The following is a 20008-nucleotide window of genomic DNA, read 5'->3' on the forward strand; positions in this document are numbered from 1 at the left end:
TGGGGCCTAATAAAGACTTGTTTCCTTTGTTTATTTTTGTTGTTTTGGTTTCATGTCCTGTTAGGGATTGGAAGAGTTCAGGAGAGGCCAAGTTTATAAAGAAAGCTTCCAAGGGAAAAATCAGTCAAGACTAAATTGTTGGGGGAAGGAGGGAGAGAGAGACAACCAGAGACAGAGACACAGAAGCAGACAGAGACAGAGAGACACACAGAGAGAGAATGAGTATGAGTGAAAACGAGAGAGAGAGACAAAGAGAGGCAGAGTGGGAGAGAGAGAGAGAGAGAGAGAGACAGAGAGAGTGGGAAACAGAGTGGAGAATGAGTCAGAAACAGAGAGACAGAGAGACAGACACACACAGAGAGACAGAGACAGAGAGATGTGTGGGGGAGAGGGAGAGAGGAAGGAAGAGACAGGAAGGGAGGAAGGGAGAGATTCAGAGTGAGAGGGCAAATGACTTTTCAGTAGTTTTTTAAAAGTGGGGAAGAGATTGATTTTGGCTAGATACTTTCAATACCAGAGGGTATTAATGACTTCGTGTGCAAAGTCAGCATACATAATCCCATCCTGATTATACTCTGAAAGATGCCTTCAGTACAGATGTACTGAATCCAAAATGGGAAAAGGGACAAACAGAGAGAGACTGTAAAGTTGATTAAACTTTAATAGCCAAAGTTACATATTATTAAAGTTAATGCACGAACTCCATTTCACAAAAGGAAAAGCAAAGCTTTAAATGGTCAACTGCAAATACCCAGGCTAAAAAAAAATCATTATTCATTTTCATTGCATGTTTTGGACTTTACAACATGTTGGGTTTTTTTTTTTTTAAAGGGGAAAAGCAGTGACAAATAATGGGTTTGTTCTGGACTTCTTTTTCCAGGATATAAAACATAAAAGCCATTGCAATGGCTGGAACTCTTTTTTAATATTAAGTAATATGAAATGAGCACACTGATGCATACAGAGAATCAATGCTTTTCATAAATTGCTCATATGCTTTATAAATATTAGAAGACTTTCACTTCAAATTATTTTTCAAAGTTATTTTTCTGTGGTTCTATAGAGGGAGGAGAGGGGAGGGGATAATTAGCTTTTTGTAAACTGGGAAGTTCTTGTGTCCCACCTCAGAAAACTTTCTTCCTACTTGGTTGACTTTGTTATTTGAGATTTCAAACGTCATTCCCCCAGAGCTAGCATATAAGCAAACATCATGTAGATGTATAGAATTGTGCTCACATGTACTAGACCCCTACCACCCTCTCCCTTCCCCCTAAAACCCCCAAATACACAGCATGGCAGTGTCTGCCAAATTGTGGGCAAAACCTCTCAGCAGTGTTAGGTTTAGCCTTAGCATAGTTAAACGATGTACATGAGACTCCCAAATGCCCTTCTCACCCACTATGTGGCAGTGTAAGCCTAGAAACAAAGGGTGGCCATCCTTCAATCTTGTTTTTTTTCCACCTAAGGCTCAATTTAGTTATCTTTATAATTCTAGTTAGTAGATTAACTCTAATTGCCTCCAAACGCTCCCTTTCTCCCATCCCTCCACCCCCAGTCTGGCTGTTTTTATCCTTTTTCATGTTGGTGATTTGGGTTAAAGTGGGTATGGTTCACATAAGGGGTAGAAGCCACTTTTGACATATGGAGATGTGCCCTATTATTCCCCTGCTCACCTACTAATCATTCAGGAGCTACATTTCTCATGCTTTCCAGGAAGAAACTTCCTCTGCTTACAAATAGGCTAATAATATGGATCTCTGGAAGTCTCTTTGGAAAAATAGCCATTGACTTCCCAGTTTAATGCTCAGCATTTTGTCTCTGAGGGCAGAGTGGACTCATCAGAAAGGAATCAGGTATGGCTGGACCCCAGCCCGCTCAAGGGGGAGATATTCTTCTGAAAGGCATCCTGCCAAATGTGAAGCAGGCCAGGAGAACACTCCATGTGAGGGGTAAAGGGGGACCCTCTCTCACCCCTGATGCAACACTGAACATTTGGGAATGTTTTTGGCCTCTTTGTGGTACTGATACGGTGTGGATCAGAAAGAAAAAAAAAAGGCCTTTCCATTTGGTTTCTTGCCTAAAGCTCAGAGACTCATTTTTCCCCTTTGCTTTTGCCCACGTTAAACATGAGGAATGTAAAGAAGTGTTGCCCTGTGCTGTGAGGACCTCAGCAGGTGGTAGAATAAGTTCCAGTTCCTGAAAACGATTTCCAACATCATCAGCTTCGCATTCACGCCAACCTGAACAGTGTGCCATCGCCGTCCAGACAACGCTCGCTTGTGCTCTGCAGGGGACTCCTACTTCCCTCCTTGGACTTTATGGTCGTACGTGCCCGCGTGCTTGTATCCGGGCACGTAGCCTGACTCATCCACCAAGTCCACTCTTCCCGCCTTGCCCTTCCCCTTGCCGGAAGGATCGAACCTCTCCTTGTGGGAGCCAGTGAATTTGGACGTATCTGTAAGTCGTGACACGGTTGGAGAGGAGATGGCTTTCTGTAGTAGGGATATAGGAAGGAGGAAGAGAAAGAGGGGAAAAATGAGATAAAAAGGGGGAAATACCTAAAATAAACATTTCATCTCAACCCATTCAATTTAATTGTGCATATACTAAAAGGAATATCTAGTCAGTAGGGCTAAAGAGATACATACAATCCAGGTCTTACTCTCCAGAACAGGGATTCTTAATCTAGGGTCCGTGAAATTAAAAAAATTTTTGATGATTATTCCAATATAATAGGGTTTTCCCCTAATTCTATGTATTTTATTTATTGCATTTGAAAATAGTATTCTGAGAAGAGCTCTATAGCCGCCATCAGATAGATAAAGGGATGCATAAAATTAAAAAATAAAAAATAAGATTAAGAATCTTTGTTCTAGGAGTCAAAAATCTGTTGGAAAGTCAAAGTACACAACAACTGTAGTAACAACAAAAACAATAATAGCACATACATATATGTATATACATGTAATTTTAAGGTTTTAAAAGCCCTTTTCTTATGCTATTTAATCCTTACAAACAATCCTATGAGATAGATTCTATTTGCCACATTTTACAGCTGAGGAAACTGAGACAGACCAAGGTTAAATGCCTTGTTTAGGTTCACACAGCTAGCAAGGGTCTGAGGCCACATTCAAACTCAGGGTTTCCTGACTTCCAGTTTAATGCTCTATCCATTGTACGAACTTAACTGCTATATAAGTAAAGAAGAATATGATTTTCATAAAAGAGATCCAAGAAAGAGCATAAGATAACCTTGAGGAGACGGATATCACTTTAACTTGTGGGTTCTAGAAAATCTCCTTGGAAGCAGGGAAGACATTAGAGCTAAATCTTTAATGAAAAGGAGGAATTAAATAGAAATGGGTGGAAGAGATATTTATTATCACATGGTCTTATTGCTTGGGATGTATATCTCCCCTATTTATTTTTCTTTTCTTTAATTATTGCTTTATTTTTTCTGGTTATATATCTACATTCATCTTTTTTTAAATACACGTTTCTTTATGAATCATGTTGGCAGAGAAAAATCAGAACAAACAGGGAAAACTATGAGAAAAAAAACAGAAGAAAAAGGAAAAATAAAGTGAATATAACATGTGTTGATTTACAGTCAGTCTCCATGCCCCACTTATTTCTGTCTGTTCAAATCCTTTTCATTAAAGATTTACCTCAAGGGCCTTCCAGGGCAGTAGGGAAAGGGCAGACAAGATCTCAATAGATTTTATTAGACAACCCATGTCTCTCAATAAGTTTGGAACCTAAGCAATTGGCATTTAAAAATATGTGAAAGGAATAGTGAGTGGTGTTAGGAGCAATGGCACAAATGTATTGAGCATATATTCTGCTGTTAAAAGTAGAGACAAAGGCCCATAACAACCTCAACTGTGGACCCAACCAAAACCTGAACTCTCAGACTTTAGAACTGAATGATAGCAATTCTGTGGAATCTCAGTAGAAGCTCAGAACTTGTACTTTCCCAAAATACAGAATTTGCAAGGTTTGGATGGTGTAGGGGATAGAGTGCTGGAAAACTCATCTTCGTGGGTTAAAATCTGGCCTTAGACACCTACTAGCCGTGTGATTCTGGGCAAGTCACTTCACCCTATTTGCCTCAGTTTCCTTATTTGTAAAATGAGCTGAGAAGGAAATGGCAAACCATTTTAGTTTCATTGATAAGAAAACCCCAAACAGTGTCCCAAAGAGTCAAATACAACTCAAAAGACCAAATAACAACAACGATTATATGTTCCACCACGTCTGTCTCTCATGTACCTACTGTTATATATTAACTTTATTTAGGTTTTTAGGAATTACATCTTATGTTGTCTTTAAGAATAACTTAAGTCAGGGCAACTAGGTGATGCAGTGGGTAGAGCAGCAGCCCTGAAGTAAAAAGGACCCGAGTTCAAATCTGGTCTCAGACATTTAACACTTCCCAGCTATGTGACCCTGAGCAAGTCACTTAATCCCAATTGCCTCAGGGGAAAAAAAAGAATAATTTAATTTAAAATGTCCTGGTGAATACTGCTCAAAACAAACAAGCAACAAAAGAAACCCTGGACTCATAAAATTCTTTCTGACAAGTGATATTTGAATTTACTGACTCTATATGAAGGAAGAATTCATCAACAACAACAACTGACATTTATATAGCCCTTTTAAGATTTGCAAAGTGCTAGACCTTAGATTCTGAAGTGAGGAGTGATGAGAAAAGAAAGGCAAAAGGCACACTTGGGGAAAAGTTGGGTACATAATCGGTACCCAACAAATGTTCCATAAACAAATGAATGGTTTTAGAAAAACATGACAAGCCAAATATGAACTGATGCAAAGTGAAGTTAGAATCAGGAAATCATTGAGCCCAGTATTAGCAATGCTATAATGATGATCAACTGTGAAAAACTTGGCTGTTCTGATCAATACAATATCCAAGACAATACCAAAAGACTTGTGAAAAAAATAATCTATCTTCAGAGAGAAAACTGAGGAATCCTGAATGCAAATGGAAGTATGATTTTCACTTTATTTTTCTTGTTTTTTTTTTTAAATGGCTAATATAGAAGTGTAAAGTTCACATATTTAATTGACATATTGCTTTCCTTCTTAGTGGGTAGAGGATGGAGTGGGAGGGAAAAAGAAAGGAAAGAAAGAATCTGGAACTCAAGATTTTAAAAGTTAAGAATTTTTAAACAAATTTTTTTTTAAAAAAATGAATGAATAGGTTCTCTATATATGTATATATGACAAAGATATGGTATATGTGTGTTTATACATATTTATATATGGCATGTGCATATGTGTGTATATATATATATATATATATATATATATATATATATGTGCACATACACACACAAACACATATATATGTTTATGGCATAGAAATAGGTTTTAGAAAAAACCATAGCCATAAAAAAACCACTGGTTTATGGTTAGTAAATGTAATACTAAGTGATACTGGCCTATAAAGACCATTTACTAGGTAAATCCATTGAATAGAAAAGAGTGCTTCCTAGAAAATCCATTAATTTGATTTCTTGTCATGTATACCTTATATAGCTTACTTCAAAAACATTTCATTCTCAGGAACAATCATAAGCACACTTCTACATTAATTCTAAATGCTTTATTCCAAATTCACCCTGGGCTGGGTTCCATTTGGCCATAGTGTATGGCTATATAGCAAAACAAACCACATGGAGCTTTGAATGATTTTGGTTACGGACACTAACCAGGTCTTTTCCAGTCTGAGAGTGTCAGTTGAGCCCTATTTTTTGGAACATATTTTATACTGCAGAGGGAAAAAAATACTGGAATAGGAGGAAGGAAATCTGGGTTCTTATTCAGATCCTGATGTCCTGTGGCAAATTGGGCAAATTGGGCAAATTCACTTAGCCTTCCAGCCTCAACTTCCTTATCTGCAAATGGGATAATAATGTATATTCTACTTACTTTACAAGGCTGTTATGAGACTCAAAGTAAATTATGGCATAAAAATAATTTGTAAGCCTTAAACTTGTTATGTCTTGCACATCCCTGACAGATGATCATTCAGCCGATGATTAAATATTTGCAGTAACAAAGAACTCTCTATCTCACAAAAATAGACAATTCTGTTATTCCCTCAGCTTTTGAATGTTGTAAGTCACTGAATTGTCAGTGATAATCTAAACGGGATAAAGTAGCCAGGACATGGAGAACTCAACAATGAAATTAGAATTTACTACTTGGTTGGTAATCTGGTCAATTAAGACTAAAATGAATCTTCTAACATTGAGACAAACACTTTATTTCACCTTTTTCAGAATTCACAGATGCTAGGAAATGAAATAGGATGGTTACTCCAAAATGTCCAGGCACTAAACCTTTGTTGGACCAATCTTTTGTTAATTCTCTGGCAGCAGTGTCATTAAATGCTGATACATTGTAGTGTAGTGGTCCTCAAACTTTTAGAACTCAGGACTCCTTTGTATTCTTCAAAATTATTGAGGACCTCTCAAAAACCACTTATTTATATGTCATATCTATCAATATTTACCATATTAGAAATTTAAATGTCTTAAATATTTTGTACAAATAATTTTGACCTTGTAGATCCCCTTAAAAGGTCTCCAGACCCCTCCAAGGTACCTGGACCACATTTTAAGAATTAATGGTATAGCAGAATTTGGGCTCACAAAAACTTAAATTTCATATTCTACTTCAAGCACTTATAAACTGTATGTTTCTGTGCAAGCCATCTAATCTCTCTGTGCCTTGGTTTCTTTATCTGTAAAAGGAAGGTTAGACTTAGTAGCTTATATCATTTATTACATCAGCTCCTAGTGCTATCTCTTGGGTTGGCTCCCCTTGCTCAGTGTTTGAATTATTAATCCTCTCTCTGTCCTCTGATACTGAAGGGAAGTGCAAAATTGCCACATCTAGATTTCAAGTCTAGATTTGTCTTTATCACCATCCATTCTTCTTCTGTTTGTTTCTCTGTCAATCTCAAATGACCATTGCCCTCATGCCTTTCTTAATTGCTTATTTTACCAATCCTGCTCCCAGAAAATGATCTGATAGATTCATATCCACAGAGATAAAAATGACTTAAAGAATTAGGGAGTTAACTAAAGAAATTTTTTAAAAGGACAAAATCTTGAGAAAATGAAAGATAAGGTTTTCCATTACAGTGACTAATAAAAAGGGAGATATTAGAAAGGGGAATGTAAAAGGACTTTCCCTCTCTCTTCAAATTATTATGTAGCAGAAAGACTGAAACTCTCCACAAGCAAATTGATATTCAATGCACTGAAAACAAAACAAAGACAATTCATTATTCAAACTTCTGTGAATAGACAGTATTTATTTCCTCCTCTCCCTTAAAAAAAAAAAAAAAACTGCTATGGATACTCACTGTGTTTGAAGTCTAATCAAAATGCTGTTTTCAATCACAGACTGTAGATTTTGTAAGATTAAGAAATAAATGAGTACAATTCAATTTACAAATGAGGAAACTGAGGATGGAACTCAAATTTTAAAAAATGTTTAAATTTATTTAAAATATAATTAGGAAATATTTAATGGAACATAAAATATATAAATAAAACCACATATCAACATTATCTTTGTTCTACTGTACTTCTATTTGTTTTTTTAATATTTCCATATTACTGTTCTATAAGAAATGATGAGAAGTCTGCAGAAAACCTTGGAAAGACTCATGTGAAGTGATGCTAAATGAAATGAGCAGAACCAAGAGAACATTACACACAGTAACAAGATTATATGATGATCAATTGTGATGAATTTGATTATTCTCAACAATGAGGTGATTCAAAGCAATTCTAATAGACTTATTAGGGAAAGAACCATCCACATCTTGAGAGAGAACTATAAAGATTGAATGTGGATCAAATCATAGTATTTTCATCTTTTTGGTATTGTTTGTTTTTCCTTATCATGTTTATTTCCCCCTTTCGATCTGATTTTTCTTGTGCAGCATGATGAATATGGAAATGTTTAGAAAAACTTCACATGTTTAACCTATATCTAGGAAAGGAAGGAGGAGAAAGAAAGAAAAAAAATTGGAATACGAGGTTTTGCAAAGGGGAATGTTGAAAATTATACAAGTATTTGGAAAATAAAATACTACTGGGTAAAAATATTTCTCAATTATATTTTAATAGGGGTTTCTATGATGTCAGCAGGCTGTCCTCTGATACCTCTGCTTTATTATACCTTGCTTATTGTTGTTATTCAGTCATGTTTGACTCTTCATTACCCTATTTGGTTTGTTTTTTTTTTAACAAAGATATTGGAGTGGTTTACCATTTTCTTCTCTAGCTCATTTTACAAATGAGGAAACTGAGGCAAACAGAGTTAAAGGACTTGCCCAGGATCACACAGCTGGGAAGTATCTGAGGTCAGATTTTAACTTAGAAAAAGGAGTCTTCCTGACTTCAGGCCTGGCACCCTATCTACTGTACCCAATGCTGCCCAATGCACCATGCTATCACCATCAAAAAAAAAAAAGGGGGGGGCAGCTAGATGGTGCAGTGGGTAGAGCACTGACCTTGAAGTCAGAAGCACCTAAGTTCAAATAAGGTCTCAGACACTTACACTTATTAACTGTGTGATCCTGGACAAGTCACTTAACCCCAATTGCCTTGCCAAAAAAGTCATAATAATAATAAAATAAAAATTTTTAAGTCAGGTGTTGCCAAACTGGGGGCCATACAGCCTTAATCTAGCCCAACTTTTTCATTTCAAGATGAAAGAACTGAACGTCAGGGAAGGGAAGTGATTTGCTTAGCTAAGATTACAGAGTCAGGAGCAGATCTGAGACTAAATGTTATTCTGATATATTTAAGCAGACCTACTAACAGGCTATTGAAATAGTTCAAGTGTGAGATAAAGTAGGTTTTGATTAAGATCCCATAGTGTCTGAGGTTCCACATTACCTTTTGGGATAATCAGAAGGGGAAGTGGCCAGTGACAAGTGAGTGACTGCTTTTCATCAGTCTTTAGTATACCTTCCCTCCAAGTCTATTACTCCCTTTTTCATTCCTTCCTAGATCCTTCCTTCTCTTCCTCCACTTTAACCCTCTCAGAGTTGTGACATGGGTACATGAGAGCAAACCCTTTTCTCCCAACTGTTTCTCTCTACTCCACATCCCAAGAACATCTGCAGGGAGTCACCCTTTCACACACCACCAGGTAAAGCCTTAAAGCCATCCCCAAATTGTGCTTCTATACCGTCACTCCCGATATTATCGGAGCTTTTCCTTCGATGAGTTTGTGTATCTCCTGAATGGCTTCCTCATTGCTTTTATCTTTAAATCGTTTCTTTGAGAGTTCTTCCAGAGCTTCTTTAAATTGTTCAAAAGTAATTGTCCTGCAGGACTTCCCTCTGCAACAGAAAAAGAAGAAAACAATTAGAAGGATGTATAGGTTAGGGTTTGGAAGGCTAATCAATCAAAGATTTGGACATGTTGGTTAATCCTGAGAACATAAAAATCCAGCTTATTGTGTAGCACCATCACTGTGCCGAATAAGCCTTAGAGATACACATTTCTTCCATTAATCTGAGTCACTCAGAAGAGAATTGGGCTCAATGTAGTCTAACTGAGCATGGAGTGTTCCAACCCCACAACCCACAGGTTAAGACATTCCTCGCAAGGCATCAAGCTTTTTTGATCCATAGCAGAATCTTATTAAAGAACACTTAAGCCAGGGAGGAGTGTTTGTCAAACCATTTTCTCATTGAAACTGGGGACAGCATTGTTGACAAATGAAATGATGGGGAAATTGTGGTAGGCACAGAAAACAGTTGGCCTGTGAGAAAAGATGATCCATTGGGACAGAAAGAGACAGCAAGATCTCCACACCCACATCCACAAGCAGTACCCTCCTAAGCACATGAAATCTCAGTAATGACAGAAAAATTATGTTTTGCCAGCCTGGCTTATTGACAAATTAGAAATAGAGATTTCTTTTTAGGGAAATGGCATGTTTGTTCTTTTTTTATTGCATAAGGGGATGATTATAAAGAAATGAGACTAAATCTTCAAGCCACACGCAAATCCTAAAATCTCAGAATTGTAAGAGACCTTTCAACCATCCTTGAAAGAGCATTCCTCTAGGGCAGTCTCCCATTTTCTTTTCAGTGATTATAACCCATTTATTTTTGTACAGTTAATTGTTAATTAATTTTTCTTTAAACCTAATCTAAATCTACTTCTCTACAGTTTTTACCCATTGTTCCTGGTTTTATTCTCTGGGGCCAAGCAGAATAAATATAATATCTGTTCTATATGGTGGCCCTTCATTTGCTTAAAAGTATGTCCCCATCTCTGTTGCTATTATTGACTTGTTTCAGCTGTCTGACCATTTATCCCATTTGGGGTATTCTTGGCAAAGATGTTTGGCAAACATTTTTGCCATTCCCTTCTCCAGCTCATTTTACAGATGAGGTAAACAAGGTTAAGTGACTTGTCCAGAATCACACAGCTAGTAAATGTCTGAGGTTGGATTTGAATTTATGAACATGAGTTTTCCTGACTCTAGGCCCAGCATTTTATCTACTGTCTATCCTACTTCTATCCAGAATCTTTTCTTCTCCAGGTAAAACATGCCCATTTCTTCCAAAAGATGCTGAGAATACTGATTCCAATAATTTTCATTGCCTTCAGTGATTACACACAGTGCTGATAGTTTCAGATGTAAAGGAAGTAGGAGCTTCCCAAAGCTTATTCTACCTGCTCTAAAAAGATCCCCTTCTTGTCCTGAAATCCATGAAGTTTTTTTTTTTAAAACACAATTGGTTTTTTTTTGTAATTCTGTGCATATTATTTTGTGAATTTAAAAACATTTGTCTGAGAAGGCGTGGCTAAGGCTCACTAGATCCCCAAAGGTCTGTGACATACAAAAAGTTAAGACCCCTAACTTATAGCCTGGAATTCTACCATTAGAGAGTCATTGCTTTGTGTTAAGCATTTTATACTGTTAAATGTCTGGAAAGGTTCACACATTAAACTTTATTGGTCATAAATGTGAGTTATTACTATGATAATACCTTAGTTTTTCTGTTCAGTTATTTCAATTTAACTCTGTGTCCAACTCTGTGATCCCATTTGGAGTTTTCTTGGCAAATATAGTAGAGTGGTTTGCCATTTCCTCTTTCATCTCATTTTATAAATAAGGAAACTGAAGGAAACTAGATAAAGTGACTTCTCCAGGGTCACACATCTAAGAAGTGTCTGAGGCTGGATTTGAACTTAGGAAAATGAAATCTTTCTAACTCCAGACTTGGCACTCTGTCCATTGTGTCATCTAGCTTCCCCAATAATAGTGTAGTATGGATTAATTTAATTGTCTTTTAAACAGCAAGGGAATATTGACGGAAGGAAAGTGTTGACAGAATGGACCAATGCAGGGTATGTAGTGCAATGAAATCTGGTCCCAAAGGCAAAAGGTTGCCATCTTTCTCTAGACTTTTCCTCTTGTTAGTTGTGCTATTTTGGGGTCAATCTTTTCTTCACTTTTTAATCTCTGTTTCTTCATCTGTCAAATGAGAGGTTTGGACTTGATATTTTCTAAGGTCTCTCCTAACCTTTTTATTGTGTTTCTGTAAGAATAGGGCACTTCCTGGCAAAGAACAATGATAAGTAGAATGGCACAGTAAGGACTTTGGGCACAGTCTAAGAGAGTGAGGGGACAGGACCTGAGAGATGGTCAGGAAAAGGGAAGGTTGGAGGGCAGCAGAGACAAACACTATCTGCTTCACGGTTTTGTCAAAGCCATTCTTGCATGCTATTTTTCTTTCTCTTTTTAACAAAAAAATTAAAATATGGGTATCTTTCTTGGATATGGCCATGCTAATTTAAATACTTTTCTGAAACCTGGCAGTTTTGAACCCTGTTATTATGACTCCATAGTATTGGTCAAAAGACTATATAGAAAAACTGGGATGACAGGTTTCAATGTGAGAATTCAAACAAAAGCCCATATGAATACAAGGCCTGTATATATTACATGGTATTGTGCCCTCATGCTCTGAATATATTTCTAGACTTTATTCTTATGTCTTCTATTGTGATTGGTAAGTTAAATTGGGAGAAGCAGCGTGGTGTGACAGTAAAACCATACATTTTAGGAAAACTAAGGGGCTACAGGACTAAGTTCATGTGCTAGCTCTTTCTTACTGTCACAAAGGAGATATCTGTAAATTCCTGGTGTACAGTGGATGCTATATTAATGCTGATTTCCTCCCTTCTCTCCCTCTGACATAGTCTCCTGAAGTCTCTCATCATCTCACATCTAGAGTATTTCAGAAGTCTGCTAGTTGATCTCTCTGCCACAAGTATCTCCTCACTATCCACTCCATCAGCCATCAAAATGATGTTCCCAAATTCCATACAGACACAGATCCATTCATGTCTGCCATCTTTCTTGTACCTAATTGTTTGCTGTGGACTTTGAAAGCCAATTTCTCTCCAGATTCCAGATTCCCTCTCTATTTGCTTCTTAGGGTCATATTTAAGGGAGTTTCCATCTCTACTTTCAAGTTTTCCACCAATCTACTCTGGGCTACTAGATCCTCCCTAACTTTGTCACAAAATTATCTGATTCTTTTATGTCTAATTATCCCACATTCCCTTCCAAGCTTTCTCCTTGTCGGCAGCCTAAATAACCCAAATATTACGTTTTTCTTTTTCTCTTCAGAAGACTCAGCCATACTCAGGCAGCTGCTGGAATTACATCTCTTTTTTCCCCCTTACCTTCTACATTAAACCACATATATTTAGTTTCTGCCAAGGTAGCACTTACACAAAAGAATTCTGAATAATTTCTTGTTGAATGATCAGGAAATCCAGTCTAGAAGCAGTAGCTTTTGAACCCAGGAGCACAGGTTATTAAGTAGCCTGTCAATAATACATCTACAATTTATCCACTACCCAACACCTATTAAGTACCTTCTATATGTTGGGTACCATTCTAGGCATTGGGATATGAAGACAAAATTGTAGTAGTCCCTATCCTCAAGGAGCTTTTAATTTACTTATTTGTCTAAAAATTAGTTCATTGATACTAATTATTCATATTTATGATAAAATTAAGGAAGGGGCCTAAAACACTTTATAAACTTTAAAATATTGGCTTTGAAAATCTATAGTTTAACTATGTTTGAAAACATAAATAATAGGACAGATATCAGATAGTTGGGTATAGGATTAATTCAGGCAAGTCATAGAGACTTTCTATGATGGTGCCCCCAAAATATTAAGAATATCTTCTCTGAAGATGTTTAATATGATTGTATATAATACAGTTCATATCAGATTGCTTGCCATCTTGAGGAAAGAGAAGGGAAAACATCTAAATGTTAAAATCTTATAAATGTGAATATTGAAAACTGTATTTACATGTAATTGGAAAAAATGGGAACATATTTTTAAAAAGAGTATCTTATCTTTTCTTCCCTCCTTCCCATTTTCTTTATATAATCCTTTGTAAACTGAGCAAAGTAGGGTATGTGGGCTCCAAAAGGATTAGAAATCTACCAAGTTTCTTGTTAATTTGATCAAAGGTGACAGTTAAACTGGAAAAGTGGATAATTGTTCTGTGTAGACATGACCTGTATGTGACTTTGGCAGGGCCAGTTTTCAGAAGCCCTGGAGTGTTGTAAAGGCTGATTTCCTTTGTACCTCCTCCCAAATGGTAAACACAACACCCTCCTAGCAACTGACAGCCCTGTGTACCTGGTTTCATATCCTGTTTAAAAACATTTCCTGATTAGAATGTGAAAGATCTAAATAAAATCAATTCCTTTATTCTGTGTCTATGACCTAAGACTTTAAGGGATGATAGTCATAAGCACAAAAATGAAATGATAGCTCAGGGTAGTCAAACAGAAAACTAGTGGGCACTGAAAACCAAATGAGATCAGAAGTCAGTGCTCTATTTCCCCAGCTCCACCCAAGGCAAGCCCTGGAACACCATTTCCATTACATCACCCTCTCTTCTCAAATGCCCACAATGGCTCCCCTGTTACCTATCAGATGAGATCTAAGCTTCTCTGTGCCTTTGCACATGCCATTCTTTTCCATTAGAATACCCTCTCATGTCTGTCATATTATATTCTTGCCTTTCCTAAAAACTCGCCTCTCCCATAAAGTCTTCTTGGATTACTTTATGCTGGCTCCAATCTATACTTTATGCTTCATTTCCCCACTACTTAGGTACTCTGTACTATAATCAGCCCCTAATCATTCATATTTAAGGGACCATTGGCCCAGAAAATCAAGTGATAAATAATCTTAATTGTAATAGTCCTGGCTCCGGACTTAGGGCAGAATGAGGCCCTCTTGGATCTCTTCTTAACTTGGAGGTAGGGATGAAGACAGGCTCATAGCACTGCAACAACTAAAGTCTAGTGTGAGATAGTGGTGACCAGGGAAGTGGGACAGGAAATTCCATAGTCTAAATTTGTGGAAATACAGAGGTGATAATTTTGGTCAATTCCCAGGATGTCCCGCACAAAATTCAATTTGCTCTCAAAGTTGCCCTTTGACTACATATTAATTGTACCTATATATTGCTTTTTATAATCATGAAATGAGAAACCCAAAGTGTTGTCTCTTGATTCAAAATTATTTCTGTTTTACTGGGTTTCCTGTGCCTTGTGCTTTTCCCCTTATGATCAGAATGAAGCTCAGAGAGGTAGGGACATCGTTTTATCCTGACTTTTAAAAAAGGAAATTTCCTCCCTCCTCTCTTTCTTCATTCTTTTTCCTTCTCCCCCCCTTCTCTCACAAACACACACACACACACACACACACACACACACACACACATCCTTGATTTTTTTTTGTACGAATAAAGATACAATTCCCAGATTTTAAAAAATTTCATAGATCTTTATAAGGTGCCTGTTAGTTCCAAATACATATATGGATACACAGACCCACAGACACAGCAGATTTGGGTGCTATCAGAAAACAAAGCACAATCTAATTATATGTGTAACCACTGTAACTTCAGATTTTGATTAATTCCTAATTGCAGAATTTTACCATAAATCTTCAGAATAGGTAAAATAATGACCAAATGATTTATTTTTTAAATTATATTTATTTTTAAAACTAAAAATAAATTTTAATCTTTATTTCAAATATTACATATTTTTCTTATCTCTACTGTGTTAAGGCATAATTTCAGATTTTAAAAACTCAACTGAAACAGAAGTGCCTGCAGTTTGTCCTAGAAAAATACCTTTTAGGCTGTGACAATCCATTTTTTAAACTTGCAATGTCAGAACTCCAGAAGTTAATATGGCCAATGTCATAGAGCTCTTTGATGACTCTTAGCACTTATGAGTGAATTTATTTTTGTGAATGTGTAAAAAAAACTGAAAATGTGAACCAATGCTCTTTTGGCCACAAAAAAGCTTACTGTAACCAACCTAAATTTCTAAGGGAATATTTAGAGCCTTTGTTGCTGGGCAACTTACTACTCTGTTAGCTGGTGTTTGTAGTCTAAACTGCAGTTTGCTGTGCCAACTTATAGAAGCACTTTGACCAAAGAAGAAAAAAAAATTCAAAAAACTCTAACCCGACCCACAGTGCTCTCTCTTCAGTGACAGCTGTTTATTCAGGTGCAGATGATGGGTGACTGCAAGGACAGGAAAATTGTAAGCTGGCAGGAGTAAGATGGAGCTAGAAACCACATGGAAACTTAATTGAACTTTTAATAACTGAAGTTCATCAGCGCCAAGTCAAAACCAATCCTACCAGGTCCACAAAGAGAAGATTCTGCAAGAATATATACATTGAAGAAATTATGGTTGGTGTCTGAAGGTATGGTGGCAAGAATGTTTTCCTGGTGGCAGCCACATCTGTTATAATGGTAAAGACAATATTTCACCATGATTTGTAAATAGTTATTCTAAGAACTATCTTTAAAAATGGTTCTAATGTTTTGCTAAAACCTTGGAACAAAACAAAGGTATTGGGAAAGAAAGTCAGTCATCCACTAGTAGGGGATATATCCTGAACTTCATTTACTCCAAGTATTTTTTGGGCCAAGAGGAGGAAGCAACTTTTTGGGTTAACTTCCTCATTTTACAAATGTGGAAACTAAGTCCAAGAGAAGTGACTTCAGGGGTCCAAAGACACTCAACTGATCAATATGGGATAGAGAACACAATGTTTTCTGATTCCCAGTCCTGTATTCCTGTGCTTTTTAGTAGTCCCTATAAATTATAGATTATTCCAAACATCAGCTATGGTTTTAAAAGGGGAAACACAGATATAAAGTTAGTATAGTTTTGATTTTATTTTTATATTAAATTTCTATGGAAACAACTGTTTCTGACATATGCTAACCATTTCCCAAGGTAATATGAAGAAAAGAGTGCCATTTTTGTTATGCCATAACCTTTTAGTTCCTGGGATCCTACTCGAGTCCTAATTTCTTGATTCTTTATACCTGATGCTGGCTTGGAACACTATTGGGAGGCCCATTCCCTTTCATGTCTTAAGAAGCTCAGAACTCTTTAAGTTTCATAGTTGATGCTTTTATGATTTCTAAAGTTGTTGATGCAGAACTAGAATTTAGTCATAGAAAATAATTCCTTTGGCCTTTGCTAGTTATTGATATAACCATCTGCTATCTGGACTCATTTCTGTAGGCTCATGGTTCATTTCTTGCCACCTCCTCTCCTTATGTTTTTTTTTTTTTTTTTGGTGGGGGAGAACCTGAGCTCAACAAGGAATATCTCCCTTATTCCAGCCTTTCCCAGGACTGTGAAGCCCCAGCTATAAAGCTTCTACAAAAAAAATTTTAAAGCAAAGAACAGCTATCAGTAGTCACATAACCCTTCCAAAAACTTAATTTTGCAATAAACTCTCATAAGAAAGGACAGTCTAAAGCACTGTTCAGAAAAGCATTTATTAGTAAGTGTACTGCTTTCAAAGCTGTGAAAGTGACAAATTAGGCAATATCTACAATGCAGAGAATATTTGTTGAAGGCAAGAGCTTCTTACAGAGAAAGAATAGGAAATCCTTAACTATCTCTGAAAAGTGTTTTGTTGGTTTTTGTAAGTTATCCACCATCATTACTAGCAAATATCTCCAAACTTGTAAGCACATGCACATCTGTATATACCTCCACTTATGGCAGTTTTAGGTGGGATATTACTGGGAAGCAAAGTAGAATCCCAACATATGTGTAAACACCGGTATTTCAGATTCTGAAGGTCACAATTCTATGGCAAACATGCTGATCATAGAGAATATTCCTGGTTCTCAAGCACTTGTTCCAGACACTCCCGTTTCTCATTTCCAGGCTTTGACAATCAAGTAGCCCAGACTCACCCTAAACAGACCTAGAAAAAAGAGAAAATTTCAATTCCTTATTTGGAACCTAAATACCCTAAAGAAAGAAGAACTAAAGCTTTCATAAACTAAGCCAGAACTGAGGTATCATAGACTATACTCCCAAGGTCACTTTAGTTCATCCAGAAATTTATAGATTTAGGTCAGATCAGGACTGGACCTTCTTGGTCCTCAAGGGACCTGCTCACGTGGGTAGTTGCCCCAAGAGGTCTTAATATGCCCTAGACAACACCCAATCCCAAGGGGCTGGTAAACTGGGTCAGTTTAGCACCTACCTCCTACCCATTTTTTTCAAGAGAAACAGGACAAGAAACAACTATGAAAGAAATGTAATGAGAATGAAGTTAATAGTTGAGACTCTATAGGGCCCCTTCTGACTGAAGAGACTCTTGTGTGGCAGCTTGGGTGCAGCCAGGAAGCAGGCAATGAATCCTACCTAAATTTGAGTCTGTTAGTCACCAGGAGAGAGCTCTATAATGTCTGATGATTCTCAACTCTCCTTTTCTATGTCACTATTTACATAGGTTCTCTATTGGCTTTTTACAAATTTAGGAGAGTGCTCAATCTGAAGACAAAGATCACAGATCAAATTCTACCTCAGACAATTTGTCACTGTGACCCTGAGTAGGACATCCAATCTCTGCCAGTTTTCTCCCCTGTAAAATGGTGATAATGAGTCCTTACAGATCCCTGGATCATTATTAGGATAGTATATGTGACTTAAGGTGCTACATAAATGCTAGCTATTATTATCATGATCATTAAAATCAGCGGTTGTATGCCCCTGGGGTGCATAAGGTATCTCAAAAGAATTCTAAGTGATTACATAGATTGAGCCCTGAGTCTGCTCTAGGGGATTCAAGAGATCAAGGATATCCCCAAAGTGGGTCTGAAAGGCCCTTTGGTTGATAGAATGCTTATATTGTTCCCTGCCCTCAATCAGGTACTATCTTTTCTTCAAAGACTATGTTTTTCCTTCTAAAGCCCTGAAAAAACCACCTGATTAAGTCTCTTATAATCTTTAATCTTATAGTCTCTAATCATTGCATGCGTTCATGATCTTGCCCCAGATCACAGCCTATCTAGAGTAAAAGTTATTTAAAGGCAGGAACTCCATGCTCTCAATCAGACTGTGCCAAATATAGTAATAACAACACTTAATTTAACTCTTTAAGGTTAGCAGGTTAACAAAACACTATATCATAATAACCCTGTGAGGTAAATGGTACAAGTATTACAATTCTCCTTTTACATATATAAATTCCAAGGATGAAGCACATTGCAATGGAAAGGACCCTGAATTTGGAGTTGGAAGCTTGGGTCCCCTTGATGTGACTTTTTTTTTTTTTTTCCTGCAAACAATCGGAGTTAAGTGACGTGCCCAGAATCAAGTGACTGGTATGTGCTTGAAGCCACATTTGAACTCAGATCCTTCTGATTGCAGGACTGGTGGAGTCTGAGGTTGAGGGAGACAAGCGACTTGGCCAAAATCACATAATCATGATTATCATATTTGAACTGAATTCTGATTCCAAATCAAGCCCTCTTTGCACTTATATTTTAGGAAAGTCTAGCAAGTAAGGGCTTGAGATGGGATGAGTCTAGAATAAGGAGAACATTCATGTTTAAGATATATCAAATTATAAATCATAAGCAAATATATAACTTTTCATTGGTGTGCTTTATAACATATATTCTCATCCACCCCACCCCCAAATACAAAGGAAAGGGGAAGATAGGCAATGGAAGTATTCTTATGTGAGTCCTTAGTGACATGTACCAAATATTCTTTATTTTTCACTAGGTAAAGGATAAGAGTGGATAAATTTATAGACTATTAACTTATATTATAGCTGTGAAGAGAGTTGGGTACAATAGGAAGGATAATAGATTAGGAATACTCAACGACTGAGACTTTGGTCCTGTCACTGCCATATACTAGTTATCTAATTTTGGGCAATTTACTTAACTTCTCTTTGACTCAGTTTCTGAATTTATAAATGAAAGACAAATGTTTTATAACAACAGAGGGTTGTTATGAAAGAAATATTCCATTTATTTGGGGTTTTGTTTCTCCTTCATTTTCTTTTTTATATCATTTTTTAATTTAAAATTTTGGATTTTGAAATTTCTCCATCTCATCTTTCTCTCACCCATCCCTAAGACAGTAAACAATTTGATATAGGTTATGTATGTGCAATTCATATTATGAAAGAAGAAACAGAATGAAAGGAAAAAAAATACACCAAAAAAGTGAAAACAGTATGCCTCTATTTGTATCATCCTCCATCAGTTCTTTCTCTAGATATGGATACCATGAGGTTTTTTTGGACTTGTTTTGGATCATTGTATTGCTGAGAAGAACCAAGTCAATCATAGTTGAATGAACATTGCACATTGCTGTTGATACTGTGTATAATATTCTCCTAAGACTGGTCTCTTTACTTTGTATCAGTTCATGAAAGTCTTTCCATGTTTTTCTGAAATCTGCCTGCTCATCATTTCCTGTAGCCCAACTATATTCCATTAATTCATATACCACAACTTGTAGCCATTCCTCAATCAATAGGCAGCCCCTCAATTTCCAAACTTTTTGCAGCAAGTACTTTGTAAAGCTTTAAGCCCACGT

General features: G+C 36.7%; 1 protein-coding gene across 1 annotated transcript in view; it reads right to left on the minus strand.

Moving 5' to 3' along the window:
- Window positions 1-643: 643 nt before the first annotated feature.
- The window catches only part of TPPP (tubulin polymerization promoting protein), a 114268-nt gene continuing 94903 nt past the window's right edge, over window positions 644-20008 (minus strand). The window contains exons 3-4 of the mRNA XM_031946080.1: window positions 9238-9391; window positions 644-2492 (exon numbers count right to left, since the gene is read on the minus strand). Coding sequence (XP_031801940.1) covers window positions 2298-2492; window positions 9238-9391 — 349 coding nt within the window. The 3' untranslated portion in view covers window positions 644-2297. The remainder of the gene's footprint in view (window positions 2493-9237; window positions 9392-20008) is intronic.

The sequence above is a fragment of the Sarcophilus harrisii genome, chromosome 1, assembly GCF_902635505.1.
Source record: "Sarcophilus harrisii chromosome 1, mSarHar1.11, whole genome shotgun sequence".
Taxonomy (NCBI): Eukaryota; Metazoa; Chordata; class Mammalia; order Dasyuromorphia; family Dasyuridae; genus Sarcophilus; species Sarcophilus harrisii.